The 20,318-nt window shown below is 41.6% G+C and overlaps 1 protein-coding gene across 2 annotated transcripts in view; it reads left to right on the forward strand.

Moving 5' to 3' along the window:
* APBA2 (amyloid beta precursor protein binding family A member 2) overlaps positions 1–20,073 on the forward strand; it is a 496,602-nt gene extending 476,529 nt beyond the window's left edge. For both annotated transcript variants that reach the window (XM_040413847.1, XM_040413848.1), the window contains one exon: positions 19,582–20,073. In XM_040413847.1, coding sequence (XP_040269781.1) covers positions 19,582–19,653 — 72 coding nt within the window. In that variant the 3' untranslated portion in view covers positions 19,654–20,073. The remainder of the gene's footprint in view (positions 1–19,581) is intronic.
* Positions 20,074–20,318: the final 245 nt, after the last annotated feature.

Consider the following 20,318-nt stretch of genomic DNA (forward strand, 5'->3'; position numbering starts at 1 on the left):
TTAGGACCAAAGCTGAGTTCACACCAGTTATTTGGTCAGTTATTTCCATCTGTTATTGTGAGCCAAAACCAGGTGCAGGTTTAAAAAGACAGAACAGGTGCAGATCTTTCCATTATACGTTATATCTGAGTAGACTTCACCACTGGTTTTGGCTTACAATCACTGATGGAAATAACTGACACATTAACACAGTGCGTTGCATTAATTACATGAAAGCTGTGCACCATTTCATAAATTTGGTGCAACCACACAATGTGAACCAGACTTAAGTATTATATTATAATATTCAAGTTTACATTAAAAAGCAATTTTCCATTGCCAGGGCTGATTTCCTATTTGTCGTGTTAATCGAGGAACCAACTTTTCATAGCTATTATTTATTATTAAATCTACTTTCCTATGTCCATAAAGTAAAGGTTAAGACCCTTTGGTCATTAGTAGAGTTGAGCGAACACCTGGATGTTCGGGTTCGAGAAGTTCGGCCGAACTTCCTGGAAATGTTCGGGTTTGGGATCCAAACCCGACCCGAACTTCGTCCCGAACCCCATTGAAGTCAATGGGGGCCAGAACTTTTCGGCACTAAAAAGGCTGTAAACAGCCCAGGAAAGGGCTAGAGGGCTGCAAAAGGCAGCAAAATGTAGTTAAATCCCCTGCAAACAAATGTGGATAGGGAAATTAATAAAAATAAAAATTAAATAAATAAAAATTAACCAATATCAATTGGAGAGAGGTCCCATAGCAGAGAATCTGGCTTCATGTCAGCAGAGAATCAGTCTTCATGTCATAGCAGAGAATCAGGCTTCACGTCACCCACCACTGTAACAGTCCATTGTCAGATATTTAGGCCCCGGCACCCAGGCAGAGGAGAGAGGTCCCATAACATAGAATCTGGCTTCATGTCAGCAGAGAATCAGTCTTCATGTCATAGCAGAGAATCATGCTTCACGTCACCCACCACTGGAACAGTCCATTGTCAGATATTTAGGCCCCGGCACCCAGGCAGAGGAGAGAGGTCCCATAACAGAGATTCAGGCTTCATGTCAGCAGAGAATCAGTCTTCATGTCATAACAGAGAATCATGCTTCACGTCACCAACCACTGGAACAGTCCATTGTCAGATATTTAGGCCCAGGCACCCAGGCAGAGGAGAGAGGTCCCATAGCAGAGAATCTGGCTTCATGTCAGCAGAGAATCAGTCTTCATGTCATAGCAGAGAATCAGGCTTCACGTCACCCAACACTGGAACAGTCCATTGTCAGATATTTAGGCCCCGGCACCCAGGCAGAGGAGAGAGGTCCCATTACAGAGATTCAGGCTTCATGTCAGCACAGAATTAGTCTTCATGTCATAGCAGAGAATCATGCTTCACGTCACCCAACATTGGAACAGTCCATTGTCATATAATTTAGGACCCGGCACCCAGACAGAGGAGAGAGGTCCCATAACAGAGATTCAGGCTTCATGTCAGCGACTCAGCAGAGAATCAGTCTTCATGTCATAGCAGAGAATCATGCTTCACGTCACCCAACACTGGAACAGGCCACTGTCAGATATTTTTAGGCCCCGGCACCCAAACAGAGGAGAGGTTCATTCAACTTTGGGTTGCCCCGCAATATAATGGTAAAATGAAATTAAAAATAGTATTGAATGAGGAAGTGCCCTGGAGTAGAATAATATATTGTTAAGGGGAGGTAGTTAATATCTAATCTGCACAAGGGATGGACAGGTCCTGTGGGATCCATGCCTGGTTCATTTTTATGAACGTCAGCTTGTCCACATTGGCTGTAGACAGGCGGCTGCGTTTGTCTGTAATGACGCCCCCTGAATACACGTTCAGACAAAACGCTGGCCGCCGTGCAGGCCAGCACCTCCAAGGCATAAAAGGCTAGCTCTGGCCACGTGGACAATTTGGAGACCCAGAAGTTGAATGGGGCCGAACCATCAGTCAGTACGTGGAGGGGTGTGCACACGTACTGTTCCACCATGTTAGTGAAATGTTGCCTCCTGCTAACACGTTCCGTATCAGGTGGTGGTGCAGTTAGCTGTGGCGTGTTGACAAAACTTTTCAGCATCTCTGCCATGCTAACCCTGCCCTCAGAGGAGCTGGCCGTGACACAGCTGCGTTGGCGACCTCTTGCTCCTCCTCTGCCTTCGCCTTGGGCTTCCACTTGTTCCCCTGTGACATTTGGGAATGCTCTCAGTAGCGTGTCTACCAATGTGCGCTTGTACTCGCGCATCTTCCTATCACGCTCCAGTGCAGGAAGTAAGGTGGGCACATTGTCTTTGTACCGTGGATCCAGCAGGGTGGCAACCCAGTAGTCCGCACACGTTAAAATGTGGGCAACTCTGCTGTCTTTGCGCAGGCACTGCAGCATGTAGTCGCTCATGTGTGCCAAGCTGCCCAGAGGTAAGGACAAGCTGTCCTCTGTGGGAGGCGTATCGTCATCGTCCTGCGTTTCCCCCCAGCCACGCACCAGTGATGGGCCCGAGCTGCGTTGGGTGCCACCCCGCTGTGAACATGCTTCATCCTCATCCTCCTCCACCTCCTCCTCGTCCTCCTCATCCTCCAGTAGTGGGCCCTGCCTGGCCACATTTGTACCTGGCCTCTGCTGTTGCAAAAAACCTCCCTCTGAGTCACTTCTAAGAGACTGCCTGAAAGTGCTAAAAATGACCCCTCTTCCTCCTCCTCCTCCTCCTGGGCCACCTCCTCTTCCATCATCGCCCTAAGTGTTTTCTCAAGGAGACATAGAAGTGGTATTGTACCGCTGATAACAGCGTCATCGCCACTGGCCATGTTGGTGGAGTACTCGAAACAGCGCAACAGGGCACACAGTTCTCGCATGGAGGCTCAGTCATTGGTGGTGAAGTAGTGCTGTTCCGCAGTGCGACTGACCCGTGCGTGCTGCAGCTGAAACTCCACTATGGCCTGCTGCTGCTCGCACAGTCTGTCCAGCATGTGCAAGGTTGAGTTCCACCTGGTGGGCACGTCGCATATGAGGCGGTGAGAGGGAAGGCCGAAGTTACGCTGTAGCGCAGACAGGCGAGCAGCGGCAGGATGAGAACGCCGGAAGCGCACACAGACGGCCCGCACTTTATGCAGCAGCTCTGACATGTCGGGGTAGTTGTGAATGAACTTCTGCACCACCAAATTCAGCACATGCGCCAGGCAAGGGATGTGCGTCAAACCGGCTTTGCCCATTATCGCACACCACCAGGCCGGGCTTGAGGCTCACCGGCAGCAACCACTCGTCGGTCTGTTGTTCTATACCCCGCCACAACTCCTGCGCGGTGTGGGGCCTGTCCCCCAAACATATGAGTTTCAGAATGGCCTGCTGACGTTTACCCCGGACTGTGCTGAAGTTGGTGGTGAAGGTGTGTGGCTGACTGGATGAGCAGGTGGGAGAAGAGGAGGAGGAAGCCGAGTCGGAGGAGGAGGCAACAGGAGGCAAAGAATGTTGCCCTGCGATCCTTGGCGGCGGAAGGACATGCGCCAAACAGCTCTTCGCCTGGGGCCCAGCCGCCACTACATTTACCCAGTCTGCAGTTAGGGAGATATAGCGTCCCTGGCCGTGCTTACTGGTCCACGTATCTGTGGTTAGGTGGACCTTGCCACAGATGGCGTTGCGCAGTGCACACTTGATTTTATCGGATACTTGGTTGTGCAGGGAAGGCACGGCTCTCTTGGAGAAGTAGTGGGTACAACATACTGTGGGACAGCAAGCGACATGAGCGGTTTGAAGCTGTCTGTGTCCACCAGCCTGAATGACAGCATTTCATAGGCCAGTAGTTTAGAAATGCTGGCATTCAGGGCCAGGGATCGAGGGTGGCTAGGTGGGAATTTACGCTTTCTCTCAAATGTTTGTGAGATGGAGAGCTGAACGCTGCTGTGTGACATGGTTGAGATGCTTGGTGACGGAGGTGGTGGTGGTGTTGGTGGTACATCCTCTGTTTGCTGGGCGGCAGGTGCCAACGTTCCTCCAGAGGCGGAGGAAGAGGCCAAGGCGGCAGCAGCAGAAGAGGTAGCAGGGGGAGCCTGAATGAGTTCCTTGTTTTTAAGGTGTTTACTCCACTGCAGTTCATGCTTTGCATGCAGGTGCCTGGTCATGCAGGTTGTGCTAAGGTTCAGAACGTTAATGCCTCGCTTCAGGCTCTGATGGCACAGCGTGCAAACCACTCGGGTCTTGTCGTCAGCACATTGTTTGCAGAACTGCCATGCCAGGGAACTCCTTGAAGCTGCCTTTGGGGTGCTGAGTCCCAGATGGCGGTGGCCAGTAGCAGACGGACTCTCTTGGCGGCGGGTGTTCTGCTTTTGCCCACTGCTCCCTCTTTTGCTACGCTGTTGGCTCGGTCTCACCACTGCCTCTTCCTCCGAATTCTGAAAGTCAGTGGCACGACCTTCATTCCATGTGGGGTCTAGGACCTCATCGTCCCCTGCATCATTTTCCACCTAGTCTTCCTCCCTGACCCCCTGTTCAGTCTGCACAATGCAGAAAGACGCAGCAGTTGGCACCTGTGTTTCGTCATCATCAGAGACGTGCTGAGGTGGTATTCCCATGTCCTCATCATTAGGAAACATAAGTGGTTGTGCGTTAGTGCATTCTATCTCTTCCACCCCTGGGGAAGGGCTAGGTGGATGCCCTTGGGAAACCCTGCCAGCAGAGTCTTCAAACAGAATAAGAGACTGCTGCATAACTTGAGGCTCAGACAGTTTCCCTGATATGCATGGGGGTGATGTGACAGACTGATGGGCTTGGTTTTCATGCGCCATCTGTGCGCTTTCTGCAGAAGACTGGGTGGGAGATAATGTGAACGTGCTGGATCCACTGTCGGCCACCCAATTGACTAATGCCTGTACCTGCTCAGGCCTTACCATCCTTAGAACGGCATTGGGCCCCACGAAATATTGCTGTAAATTCTGCTGGCTACTGGGACCTGAGGTAGTTGGTTCACTAGGACGTGTGGCTGTGACAGAACGGCCACGTCCTCTCCCAGCACCAGAGGGTCCACAAACACCACCACGACCATGTCTGCGTCCGCGTCCCTTACTAGATGTTTTCCTCATTGTTACCGTTCACCACAATAAGAAAAAAATTATTTGGCCCAATGTATTGAATTCAAATTCAGGCCTTTTTTTACAGGCACCTAACACTATCTGGCTATCTATTTAGGTACCGTATTACACTAATACAGGCACAACAGTAACGACAGATTTAGCTGAATATAAATTGTAGGCCTAGTATTTAGGCGCTGGTTGACAGGTATACGTTTACGGACAGAATTATTTAAACTTGGAAATGCACGGTAGCGTATGAAGTTATTGAGGATGACACTATCCGCACCTTCAATCTAATATACCCTTTTATGGATCAATTTAAACTTGGCCTGATAAAGCAGAAAAAATATATTTAGGGAATTGCTAAGTTGGGAATTGTATTCAACCCAGAACAAAAACTGTGCTTTGGTGGACACTAAATAAATTGACCAGCCTCAGCAATAAACATAGATTTAGCTGAATATAAATTTGAGGCCTATTATTTAGGCGCTGGGTGACAGGTATACATTTACGGACAGAATTAGACTTGGAAATGCACGGTAGCGTGTGTGTGAAGTTATTGAGAATGACCCTCTCTGCACCTTCAATCTAATATACCCTTTTATGGATAGATTTAAAGTAGGCCTGATACAGCAGAAACCACTGATTTAGGGAATTGCTAAGTTGGGAATTGTATTCAACCCAGAACAAAAACTGTGCTTTGGCGGACACTAAATAAATTGACCAGCCTCAGCAATAAACACAGATTTAGCTGAATATAAATTTTAGGCCTATTATTTAGGCGCTGGGTGACAGGTATACGTTTACGGACAGAATTATTTAAACTTGGAAATGCACGGTAGCATGTGAAGTTATTTAGGATGACACTATCCGCACCTTCAATCTAATATACCCTTTTATGGATCAATTTAAACTTGGCCTGATAAAGCAGAAAAAATATATTTAGGAAATTGCTAAGTTGGGAATTGTATTCAACCCAGAACAAAAACTGTGCTTTGGTGGACACTAAATAAATTGACCAGCCTCAGCAATAAACATAGATTTAGCTGAATATAAATTTTAGGCCTATTATTTAGGCGCTGGGTGACAGGTATACGTTTACGGACAGAATTAGACTTGGAAATGCACGGTAGCATGTGTGTGAAGTTATTGAGAATGACCCTCTCTGCACCTTCAATCTAATATACCCTTTTATGGATAGATTTAAAGTAGGCCTGATACAGCAGAAACCACTGATTTAGGGAATTGCTAAGTTGGGAATTGTATTCAACCCAGAACAAAAACTGTGCTTTGGCGGACACTAAATAAATTGACCAGCCTCAGCAATAAACACAGATTTAGCTGAATATAAATTTTAGGCCTATTATTTAGGCGCTGGGTGACAGGTATACGTTTACGGACAGAATTATTTAAACTTGGAAATGCACGGTAGCATGTGAAGTTATTTAGGATGACACTATCCGCACCTTCAATCTAATATACCCTTTTATGGATCAATTTAAACTTGGCCTGATAGAGCAGAAAAAATATATTTAGGAAATTGCTAAGTTGGGAATTGTATTCAACCCAGAACAAAAACTGTGCTTTGGTGGACACTAAATAAATTGACCAGCCTCAGCAATAAACATAGATTTAGCTGAATATAAATTTGAGGCCTATTATTTAGGCGCTGGGTGACAGGTATACGTTTACGGGCAGAATTAGACTTGGAAATGCACGGTAGCATGTGTGTGAAGTTATTGAGAATGACCCTCTCTGCACCTTCAATCTAATATACCCTTTTATGGATAGATTTAAAGTAGGCCTGATACAGCAGAAACCACTGATTTAGGGAATTGCTAAAGTTGGAATTGTTTTCAACCCAGAACAAAAACTGTGCTTTGGCGGACACTAAATAAATTGACCAGCCTCAGCAATAAACATAGATTTAGCTGAATATTAATTTTAGGCCTATTATTTAGGCGCTGGGTGACAGGTATACGTTTACGGACAGAATTATTTAAACTTGGAAATGCACGGTAGCATGTGAAGTTATTTAGGATGACACTATCCGCACCTTCAATCTAATATACCCTTTTATGGATCAATTTAAACTTGGCCTGATAAAGCAGAAAAAATATATTTAGGAAATTGCTAAGTTGGGAATTGTATTCAACCCAGAACAAAAACTGTGCTTTGGTGGACACTAAATAAATTGACCAGCCTCAGCAATAAACATAGATTTAGCTGAATATAAATTTTAGGCCTATTATTTAGGCGCTGGGTGACAGGTATACGTTTACGGACAGAATTAGACTTGGAAATGCACGGTAGCATGTGTGTGAAGTTATTGAGAATGACCCTCTCTGCACCTTCAATCTAATATACCCTTTTATGGATAGATTTAAAGTAGGCCTGATACAGCAGAAACCACTGATTTAGGGAATTGCTAAAGTTGGAATTGTTTTCAACCCAGAACAAAAACTGTGCTTTGGCGGACACTAAATAAATTGACCAGCCTCAGCAATAAACATAGATTTAGCTGAATATTAATTTTAGGCCTATTATTTAGGCGCTGGGTGACAGGTATACGTTTACGGACAGAATTATTTAAACTTGGAAATGCACGGTAGCGTGTGAAGTTATTGAGGATGACACTATCCGCACCTTCAATCTAATATACCCTTTTATGGATCGATTTAAACTTGGCCTGATAGTAATTCTTAAAATTTGTGGTTTCTGCTCCAAGTTGGGAATTGTATTTCAACCCAGAACAAAAACTGTGCTTTGGCAGACACTAAATAGATTGACCAGCCACAGCAGTATCAACAGATTTAGCTGAATATAAATTTGAGGCCTATTATTTAGGCGCTGGGTGACAGGTATACGTTTACGGACAGAATTAGACTTGGAAATGCACGGTAGCGTGTGAAGTTATTGAGGATGACACTATCCGCACATTCAATCTAATATACCCTTTTATGGATAGATTTAAAGTAGGCCTGATACAGCAGAAACCACTGATTTAGGGAATTGCTAAGTTGGGAATTGTATTCAACCCAGAACAAAAACTGTGCTTTGGCGGACACTAAATAAATTGACCAGCCTCAGCAATAAACATAGATTTAGCTGAATATAAATTTGAGGCCTATTATTTAGGCGCTGGGTGACAGGTATACGTTTACGAACAGAATTATTTAAACTTGGAAATGCACGGTAGCGTGTGAAGTTATTGAGGATGACACTATCCGCACCTTCAATCTAATATACCCTTTTATGGATCAATTTAAACTTGGCCTGATACAGCAGAAAAAATATATTTAGGGGATTGCTAAGTTGGGAATTGTATTCAACCCAGAACAAAAACTGTGCTTTGGCGGACACTAAATAAATTGACCAGCCTCAGCAATAAACACAGATTGAGCTGAATATAAATTTGAGGCCTATTATTTAGGCGCTGGGTGACAGGTATACGTTTGCGGACAGAATTAAACTTGGAAATGCACGGTTGCGTGTGAAGTTATTGAGGATGACACTATCCGCACCTTCAATCTAATATACCCTTTTATGGATCAATTTAAACTTGGCCTGATACAGCAGAAAAAATATATTTAGGGGATTGCTAAGTTGGGAATTGTATTCAACCCAGAACAAAAACTGTGCTTTGGCGGACACTAAATAAATTGACCAGCCTCAGCAATAAACACAGATTTAGCTGAATATAAATTTTAGGCCTATTATTTAGGCGCTGGGTGACAGGTATACGTTTACGGACAGAATTATTTAAACTTGGAAATGCACGGTAGCATGTGAAGTTATTTAGGATGACACTATCCGCACCTTCAATCTAATATACCCTTTTATGGATCAATTTAAACTTGGCCTGATAAAGCAGAAAAAATATATTTAGGAAATTGCTAAGTTGGGAATTGTATTCAACCCAGAACAAAAACTGTGCTTTGGTGGACACTAAATAAATTGACCAGCCTCAGCAATAAACATAGATTTAGCTGAATATAAATTTTAGGCCTATTATTTAGGCGCTGGGTGACAGGTATACGTTTACGGACAGAATTAGACTTGGAAATGCACGGTAGCATGTGTGTGAAGTTATTGAGAATGACCCTCTCTGCACCTTCAATCTAATATACCCTTTTATGGATAGATTTAAAGTAGGCCTGATACAGCAGAAACCACTGATTTAGGGAATTGCTAAGTTGGGAATTGTATTCAACCCAGAACAAAAACTGTGCTTTGGCGGACACTAAATAAATTGACCAGCCTCAGCAATAAACACAGATTTAGCTGAATATAAATTTTAGGCCTATTATTTAGGCGCTGGGTGACAGGTATACGTTTACGGACAGAATTATTTAAACTTGGAAATGCACGGTAGCATGTGAAGTTATTTAGGATGACACTATCCGCACCTTCAATCTAATATACCCTTTTATGGATCAATTTAAACTTGGCCTGATAAAGCAGAAAAAATATATTTAGGAAATTGCTAAGTTGGGAATTGTATTCAACCCAGAACAAAAACTGTGCTTTGGTGGACACTAAATAAATTGACCAGCCTCAGCAATAAACATAGATTTAGCTGAATATAAATTTTAGGCCTATTATTTAGGCGCTGGGTGACAGGTATACGTTTACGGACAGAATTAGACTTGGAAATGCACGGTAGCATGTGTGTGAAGTTATTGAGAATGACCCTCTCTGCACCTTCAATCTAATATACCCTTTTATGGATAGATTTAAAGTAGGCCTGATACAGCAGAAACCACTGATTTAGGGAATTGCTAAAGTTGGAATTGTTTTCAACCCAGAACAAAAACTGTGCTTTGGCGGACACTAAATAAATTGACCAGCCTCAGCAATAAACATAGATTTAGCTGAATATTAATTTTAGGCCTATTATTTAGGCGCTGGGTGACAGGTATACGTTTACGGACAGAATTATTTAAACTTGGAAATGCACGGTAGCGTGTGAAGTTATTGAGGATGACACTATCCGCACCTTCAATCTAATATACCCTTTTATGGATCGATTTAAACTTGGCCTGATAGTAATTCTTAAAATTTGTGGTTTCTGCTCCAAGTTGGGAATTGTATTTCAACCCAGAACAAAAACTGTGCTTTGGCAGACACTAAATAGATTGACCAGCCACAGCAGTATCAACAGATTTAGCTGAATATAAATTTGAGGCCTATTATTTAGGCGCTGGGTGACAGGTATACGTTTACGGACAGAATTAGACTTGGAAATGCACGGTAGCGTGTGAAGTTATTGAGGATGACACTATCCGCACATTCAATCTAATATACCCTTTTATGGATAGATTTAAAGTAGGCCTGATACAGCAGAAACCACTGATTTAGGGAATTGCTAAGTTGGGAATTGTATTCAACCCAGAACAAAAACTGTGCTTTGGCGGACACTAAATAAATTGACCAGCCTCAGCAATAAACATAGATTTAGCTGAATATAAATTTGAGGCCTATTATTTAGGCGCTGGGTGACAGGTATACGTTTACGAACAGAATTATTTAAACTTGGAAATGCACGGTAGCGTGTGAAGTTATTGAGGATGACACTATCCGCACCTTCAATCTAATATACCCTTTTATGGATCAATTTAAACTTGGCCTGATACAGCAGAAAAAATATATTTAGGGGATTGCTAAGTTGGGAATTGTATTCAACCCAGAACAAAAACTGTGCTTTGGCGGACACTAAATAAATTGACCAGCCTCAGCAATAAACACAGATTGAGCTGAATATAAATTTGAGGCCTATTATTTAGGCGCTGGGTGACAGGTATACGTTTGCGGACAGAATTAAACTTGGAAATGCACGGTTGCGTGTGAATTTATTGAGGATGACACTATCCGCACCTTCAATCTAATATACCCTTTTATGGATCAATTTAAACTTGGCCTGATACAGCAGAAAAAATATATTTAGGGGATTGCTAAGTTGGGAATTGTATTCAACCCAGAACAAAAACTGTGCTTTGGCGGACACTAAATAAATTGACCAGCCTCAGCAATAAACACAGATTGAGCTGAATATAAATTTTAGGCCTATTATTTAGGCGCTGGGTGACAGGTATACATTTACGTACAGAATTATTTAAACTAGGAAATGCACGGTAGCGTGTGAAGTTATTGAGGATGACACTATCCGCACCTTCAATCTAATATACCCTTTTATGGATCAATTTAAACTTGGCCTGATACAGCAGAAAAAAAATATTTAGGGGATTGCTAAGTTGGGAATTGTATTCAACCCAGAACAAAAACTGTGCTTTGGCAGACAGCAGACAGTATTACAATTGGCTAGCCACAGCTGAAACACCAGATTTAGGGTACTGCTATTTTGGCCAATTGTATTTTACCCCTCAATAAAATAGCAAGCACAGCCAAGCCCCTGATGTAGGATATAGCAAAAAAATAACCACACTATTGATGGTTAAATGGACTTGGTGGAAGCTTGTGCTGGCCCACCACAAAATGGCCACCGATCACCCAAGAAAAAAGTGACATAAAAACGCTCTGGGCAGCCTAAAAACAGTGAGCAACTAAATAGCAGCAGTTCAATGATCCACAGCTGTAGATCGATCACTGAATTAAGTGTTTTTGCTGAGTAAATTCCTGCCTAATCTCTCCCTAACAGCAGCAGCATCCTCTCCCTAAACTGATCATAGCAGAGTGACTTGCGGCGCTACGTGACTCCAGCTTAAATAGAGGCTGGGTCACATGCTGCACTGGCCAATCACAGCCATGCCAATAGTAGGCATGGCTGTGATGGCCTCTTGGGGCAAGTAGTATGACGCTTGTTGATTGGCTGCTTTGCAGCCTTTCAAAAAGCGCCAAGAAAGCGCCGAACACCGAACCCGAACCTGGACTTTTACGAAAATGTAACTATATATACTATATATGTAACTATACAGTTCGGGTTCGCTCATCCCTAGTCATTAGGATATTGCATTTTTAGCTCCACAGTATGTTCATAGCAGTGAAGTCAGTATGGTGAATATGCAGTTCACATGGTGGATATATAGTTTATGGCCAATTACACATTCTAAAATGAACTGGTCCTTGTAGGAATCATAAATAAAGAGACCACAGATACAGATACAGATTTGTATCTTGTTTGTATCCATTTGGTAAATGTCAGTGGAGTACAAACCAAGGGCATAGTCTTATTTTACACTGAGCAAAAGGGTAGAAAAATGTTTACTACTCATGCACTCTTCATGAACCTCTATGAACTCTCACTAGTGGTGTGTGAGTACAGTATGTAGAAGACCAGATAGGAACTACATTATATTAATAGGGCTGCCTACAAAAAATTATTATAGTTTATAGTTATTATTGCAATTTATTTTAAGTTTAAATTTAATAAAATGGAATCATCAGCTGTTAAAGGGATTGTCTCATTTCCGCAAATGGCATTTATCATTTAGAGAAAGTTAATGCAAGGCACTTACTAATGTATTGTGATTTTTCATATTGCTTCCTTTGCTTGGCTTCATTCATTTTTTCATCACATTATACACTGTGAGTTTACAGGGGTTACGGCCCTGCTGCAATAGGCACAGGCACGCATGTTTAGCAGCTCTCGTCCTAGCTACCACTTGTCTGCACTGCAGGGTGGTCGGAACTAGAGATGAGCGAATTTTTCAAATATTCGATTTGGCCAGTTCGCCAAATTTTCCTAAACGATTTGATTAGATCCGAATTCACTCGCTGTGAATCGCGTTAAAAAGCAGCTATTTCCTGGCTGCAGAGAGCCTGTATAGTGGTGTAGAACACTGTGCCTTGCAGTAACATGCATAGGGAGTCTTCTGTGAAACAATACTTTATACAAGTGTCACTCTTAGAGTCACTGCACACTTCACTTATTTGGGAAGTTATGGGGCCAAAACTGGCCAAATAACTCAAGTATGAACTCAACCTTAATGTTAGCTCCAAAAAGAAGCGCACTCCTTTTACACCGTCGTCAGATGATTCCACATAAATGTCTACAGAACCTGTTCTATTAAACGCTTATACAAGTAGACCCCCCCGACAGAGTGGAGAGGGTCTCAGCAGTAAGTTTGTGTTGACTTCACTGATTATTTTGCCCTTCCTCTGATCTGTCAGAACAATAACCCCAAAAAAACGGATCCTGTCTGTTGAGCATCCACCTTCTCTCGGTCAGCATTTGGTCGGTAATCCATCACTATTGCTAAAGCCAAAAAATACAGGAGTAGATCCAAAATGGAGATGACACGTGAATGGAATATTTGCATGTCTTCTGTGTTTTGTACCCACTCCAGCTACTAAATCATAAGCCAATTCTGATGGGACCATACAGGCCTTACAGTTGCTACACAGACAGGATCCGTTGTGCGTCTCATTTTTCCTTGCTTCTGACAGATCAGAAGAAGGGTCAAATAAATGGTGATGTCATCCAGGCCAAAAAGGAATGGCCCAGTCATGGAGTGGGGAGGGTGAGAGAACAGCTTGAGAAGTCCACAGAGTGGCCCAGTGACATAGTGGTGAGGTGGCAGCAGCAGCATTAGGAGTCCACAGAGTGGCACAATGACAGAGTGTGGAGGTGGCAGCAGCAGCATGAGGAGGCCACAGATTGGCTCTACAGAGCACCCGAGCACAATGGAAGTCAATGGGAGAACCTGACCTGAGCATTAAACCAGGCACCCCTTTCTCTGAAGAGGGGAGGGTGTCGGGACTCTAGTTTAGCTTAGGAGTCCCTGCTCTGACTTCATATATAGCTATGTCCATATATGGAGACAGTGCTTGGGGACACCCATTGTATTTAAATCTAATTTAGCATCTATTCCTGAAAAGTTTCTTGCAGGATTCGAATTCACAACCTTCTACATTACAGCCCAGAATGTTAACCACTACACTATAAAGCTGCATGGCCAGTTACTTAGAAAGAATAAATAAAAAAATTTAAAAAAAAGGAGACTTCTGCTGTATAGGAATACTTAAGCATTCCTATACAGCAGAAGTCTCTTTTTTAATTTTTTTATTTGTCATTGTAATTTTGCTTGTGTTGTGCCTACTGAAAAAGTAAGTATTTCTATACAGCAGAAGATTTAAATACACTGACTCGAGCACACGCGATATTCGGCCGAACACCGCGATGTGCCGAGCATAGTGATGCGCAAGCCGAACTGATGTTCGGCCGAGCATGCTCGTCCAACACTAGTAGCAATCACAATTCACCGCAGAACGGCTAATAGGACGTACGTACCTATCCTATTAATACACCCCGTAAATGGCTGTAGTACAATGTAACTTCACCGCTAAACGGCAAATAATATATTTTTTTTGCCACTAATACACGCCAAAAAGGGCTGTAATTTTCTCACTTCAACACACAACGGCTAATAAGCCCTTTTTCTTTTTTCCCACTAATACACACCAAAAAGGGATTTAGAACATATAACTGCGGCGGTGAACCGCAAATAATACTTTCTTTGCCACTAATACACACCAAAAAGGGCTTTAATTTTCCCACCTTGCCACACAATGGCACTTTTTCTTTTTCCCCTCTAATACACGCCAAAAAAAGGTTTTAGAAGATATCACTGGGGCCGTTAACGGCCAAAAATATTTATTTTTTTGCCAGTAATACACGCCAAAAAGGGCTGTAATTTTCTCACTTCACCACACAACAGCTAATAGGCCCCTCCCCCCCCCACTAATACACAACAAAAAAAGCTTTAGAACTTATAACTGCGGCCGTGAATGGCAAATAATCCTTTTTTTTTGCCACTAATACACGCCAAAAAGGGCTGTAATTTTCTCACTTCACCACACAATGGGTAATAAGCCACCTTTTTTCCCCCACTAATACATGACAAAAAAAGGCTTTAGAACATACAGTATATATAACTGCACCGCACAAGGGCTAATAAGACCCCAATAACCAGAACGGTTTGCTAGAATTACAGAGTTATTGCAAACCTGAAATGAGCAGCAGTATAATGGCAATTTGGATCCACAGTCAGTGCAGCAAGGTGTAATAGAATTTTCCTATTACCCAGGCTGTAAACTCCCCTACTGAACCCTGTTCTCCTTCTATAGTGTGGTATAATTCCTCCCTATCCTTTCCCTACACGTCTAATGCTCTTTCCCTGAACTTCTATTCAGCAAAATATACGTTTTCAAGTCTTTCCTATCACTGTCCCTAGCGCCTGCTGACATCTCTCCCTGCACTAATTACACTGGAAAATGGCTAAATTCAAGATGGTTGAGGCTATTTAAAGGGCTGTGACATCACAGGGCTGGCTGGCTGCTGATTGGCTGCATGCATGGCATTGTGGGTGATCCCGTTTTCCCAAAGTTCTTTGCTCCATGTCCTCACACGTGCAGCAGCCATTTTAAGATAAAATGTGATTCGTTACCATGAAGCGTTAGGAAATTCGGATTCGGTGCAAATCAAATAATTCTTGAAATTCGGACCGAATTCCACTTCGTCAGTTTCGATTCGCTCATCTCTCTCTCAAACCCTGGATACGAGCAGTGTATAATGTGATGGAAAAATGAATCAAGCCAGCAAAGGAGGCAATATGGAGAATAGCAATACATTAGAAAGTGTCTTGTATTAACTTTGTTTACATGATAAATGCCATTTGCTTAAGCGAGACAACCCTTTTTAACCTGTTCAGGACACAGGGCATACGGGTACGTCCTGTGTATTTCCGATCACTGCCGCTCAGCGGGCGGTGATCGGAACCCGGTGCCTGCTCAAATCATTGAGCAGGCACCTTGGCTAAATGCAAGGGGGGGTCCCGTGCCCCCCCCCCCCCGTGTCGGCGATCGCCGCACACAGCAGGTAAATTCAATACAGAAGTATTGGAATGCATTGTAAAAGGGATTAGACCACCAAAAGTTGAAATCCCAAAGTGGGACAAAAATGAAATTAAAATAAAAGTTGAAAAAATAAAGTTTCCCCCAAAAAATAAAAAGTTTCAATTAAAAATAAACAAAAACGTCATTTTCCCCAAATAAAGTAAAATAAAATTGGTAAAAAATAGGGGGAAAAAAAAAAGTTGACATATTAGGCATCGCCGCGTCCGTATCGACCGGCTCTATAAACATATCACATGACCTAACCCCTCAGATGAACACCGTAAAAAATAACAAATAAAAACTGTGCTAAATAAACAATTTGTTTGTCACCTTACATCACAAAAAGTACAACAGTAAGCGATCAAAAAGGCGTATGCCCACCAAAATAGTACCAATCTAACCGTCACCTCATCCCGCAAAAAATGAGACCCTACCTAAGTCAATCGCCAAAAAAAAAAAAAACTATGGCTCAGAATATAGAGACACTAAAACATCATTTTTTTTTGTTTTAAAAAAGCTGTTATTGTGTAAAACAAGTAAATTAAAAAAAGTATACATATTAGGTATCGCCGTGTCCGTATCGACCGGCTCTATAAAAAAAAACGGTGTAAAAAAAGCCATTTTTTGTCATCTTACATCTCAAAAAGTGTAATAGCAAGCGATCAAAAAGTCATACGCACCCCAACATGGTGCCAATCAAACCGTCATCTCATCCCGCAAAAATCATACCTTACCCAAGATAATCGCCCAAAAACTGAAAAAACTATGGCTCTCAGACTATGGAGACACTAAAACATGATTTTTTTTGTTTCAAAAATGAAATCATTGTGTAAAACTTTTTTTTTTTTAACGCTTTAAAAAAAGCTATTTTTTGTCATCTTACATCACAAATAGTGTAATAGCAAGCGATGAAAAAGTCATATGCACCCCAAAATAGTGCCAATCAAACCATCATCTCATCCCGCAAAAAAGGAGACCCTACCTAAGATTATCGCCCAAAAACTGAAAAAACTATGGCTCTCAGACTATGGAGACACTAAAACATGATTTTTTTTGTTTCAAAAATGAAATCATTGTGTAAAACTTACATAAATAAAAAAAAAGTATACATATTAGGTATCTCCGCGTCCGTATCGACCGGCTCTATAAAAATATAACATGACCTAACCCCTCAGGTGAACACCGTAAAAAATTTTTTTTTTTTAAACGCTGTAAAAAAAGCTATTTTTTGTCATCTTACGTCACAAATAGTGTAATAGCAAGCGATGAAAAAGTCATATGCACCCCAAAATAGTGCCAATCAAACCATCATCTCATCCCGCAAAAAAGGAGACCCTACCTAAGATTATCGCCCAAAAACTTAAAAAACTATGGCTGTCAGACTATGGAGACACTAAAACATTATATTTTTTGTTTCAAAATTGAAATCATTGTGTAAAACTTACATAAATAAAAAAATTGTATACATATTAGGTATCGCCACGTCCGTGACAACCTGCTCTATAAAAATACCACATGATCTAACCTGTCAGATGAATGTTGTATATAACAAAAAAAACGTGCCAAAACAGCTATTTCTTGTTACCTTGCCTCACAAAAAGTGTAATATAGAGCAACCAAAAATCATATGTACCCTAAACTAGTACCAACAAAACTTCCACCCTATCCCGTAGTTTCTAAAATGGGGTCACTTTTTTAGAGTTTCTACTCTTGGGGTGCATCAGGGGGGCTTCAAATGGGACATGGTGTAAAAAAACCAGTCCAGCAAAATCTGCCTTCAAAAAAAACGTATGGCATTCCTTCCCTTCTTCGCCCTGCCGTGTGCCCGTACAGCAGTTTACGACCACATATGGGGTGTTTCTGTGAACTACAGAATCAGGGCCATAAATATTGAGTTTTGTTTGGCTGTTAACCCTTGCTTTGTAACTGGAAAAAAAATATTAAAAACGAAAATCTGCCAAAAAAGTGAAATTTTGAAATTGTATCTCTATTTTCTATTCATTCTTGTGGAACACCTAAAGGGTTAACGACGTTTGTAAAATCAGTTTTGAATACCTTGAGGGTGTAGTTTCTTAGATGGGGTCACTTTTATGGAGTTTCTACTCTAGGGGTACATCAGGGGGGCTTCAAGTGGGACATGGTGTCAAAAAAACCAGTCCAGCAAAATCTGCCTTCCAAAAAACGTATATCATTCCTTTCCTTCTGCGCCCTGCCGTGTGCCCGTACAGCAGTTTACGACCACATATGGGGTGTTTCTGTAAACTACAGAATCAGGGCCATAAATATTGAGTTTTGTTTGGCTGTTAACCCTTGCTTTGTAACTGGAAAAAAATATTAAAATGGAAAATCTGCCAAAAAAGGGAAATTTTGAAATTGTATGTCTATTTTCCATTAATTCTTGTCGAACACCTAAAGGGTTAACAAAGTTAGTAAAATCAGTTTTGAATACCTTGAGGGGTGTAGTTTCTAGAATGTTTTTTTTTTGGGTGGTTTCTATTATGTAAGCCTCACAAAGTGACTTCAGACCTGAACTGGTCCTTAAAAAGTTGTTTTTTGAATTTCTGAGAAATTTCAATATTTACTTCTAAACTTCTAAGCCTTGTAATGTCCCCCAAGAATAAAATGTCATTCCCAAAATGATCCTAACATGAAGTAGACATATGGGAAATGTAAAGTAATAACTATTTTTGTATGTATTACTATGTATTATAGAAGTAGAGAAATTGAAACTTGGAAATTTGCTAATTTTCCCCAATTTTTGGCAAATTTGGTATTTTTTATAAATAAAAGTGAATTTTTTTGACTCCATTTTACCAGTGTCATGAAGTACAATATGTGACGAAAAAACAATCTCAGAATGGCCTGGCTAAGTGAAAGTGTTTTAAAGTTATCACCACTTAAAGTGACACTGGTCAGATTTGCAAAAAATGGCCTGGTCCTTAAGGTGAAATAAGGCTGTGTCCTGAAGTGGTTAAGGTTGCCATACATATATATTAGTCTAAAAGTTGATCAAAAAACTGTTGTTTGTTAGGTGAAATTTAACAATGAATGGTTAGCCAACAGAAGATAGACCTCCATTATCTCAATAGAAGTCAACCGTGTTTGAAATGCTCATCCAATAGTCAGACAAAAGATTTTTTGTTTGAAAGAATGTTCCCAGAAAGATTGGCCCGGTTTCATTGAACATGTGTGGGCAATTTGAACAACTGTAGCTGCCAATATGGACTGAAATGTGCATGGCCATGTCTGTGAAATAATCATTCACCAGGTGTCTGTTGGTTACACCTACTTCTCCCCAATGTGTGTGCCCACTTTAGATTCTAAATGTTGCCTTGGGACGGTATTATTATTAATATTATTATGTTTTATAAGGTGTCAACTCATTATGTAGAGCTTTATAACTGTATTATTTACGGAACTCTAATAGTAAAATCTACTGTGTGACATATGGCGATATTCATTCTGTGTTTTTGTAGATCCTTTATGGATCTACTTGTAATACAAGATCCCTTGGATAGGCCCATTAGTTTAATGTTAGGAACATGTATAATACAAGAAGCATATTTTATATTGAAAAAAAAAAGTCACTGAGCTGAAACTGATGTACAGTAGTAACGAGTGAGTCATGTCCTGCCAGCTTCAATTTTAAATGACTTTCCTTTTCTGTGCCACAGATCCACATGAAGACTATGCCAGCAGCGATGTTCAGGCTTCTTACTGGACAGGAGACACCTCTCTACATCTAATAACAAGCAGCCATAAAAGAAATTGTACTTCAAGCTCAGATCAATATACATCCGCATATCGACAGAGACACTGGGCAGATATTTTGTATTTCGAACAAAAGAACACCAGTTATCAATGGACAGAGGCTTTTACTTTTCAGTTTTTTTCACTTGCTTCTCATTTTTTGCCAGAGGCATTGGCAGTTCTAAGCAAGTCCATGACCAATGAGAACAATTTGTACATCGTAGTCATTCCGGACTGCTTGCTCTTCATGACTAGAAATGAGGATATTTATTTGGTATCGTACATGTAGTGTTAAGGTGTATGTGCTCTGTGTTACATTGGTAAATGTGTGCAATTAATGACAGACCGAGATGGTTTACTATAGATACGCAAATTTCATATTTTGAAATTCGTTCACGCTTCGTTTACTGGTAAAAGGTGAATTGCGTTATGGATTCCGTTACCATGGACCATAACGCAATTCTATGACGGAATGCATAACGGAATGCCTCTAAAGGCATCCACAGTGTATAATGGTATCCACAGTGTATTGTATCCATTAGAGATGAGCGAATTTCCGGTTATGAAATTAATTTGCCATTTGTTTACTGGTAAAAGGTGAGTTGCGTTATGGATTCCGTTACCACGGACCATAAAGCAATTCTATGACGGAATGCCTTTA

The sequence above is a fragment of the Bufo bufo genome, chromosome 1 (genome assembly GCF_905171765.1).
Source record: "Bufo bufo chromosome 1, aBufBuf1.1, whole genome shotgun sequence".
Classification (NCBI taxonomy): domain Eukaryota; kingdom Metazoa; phylum Chordata; class Amphibia; order Anura; family Bufonidae; genus Bufo; species Bufo bufo.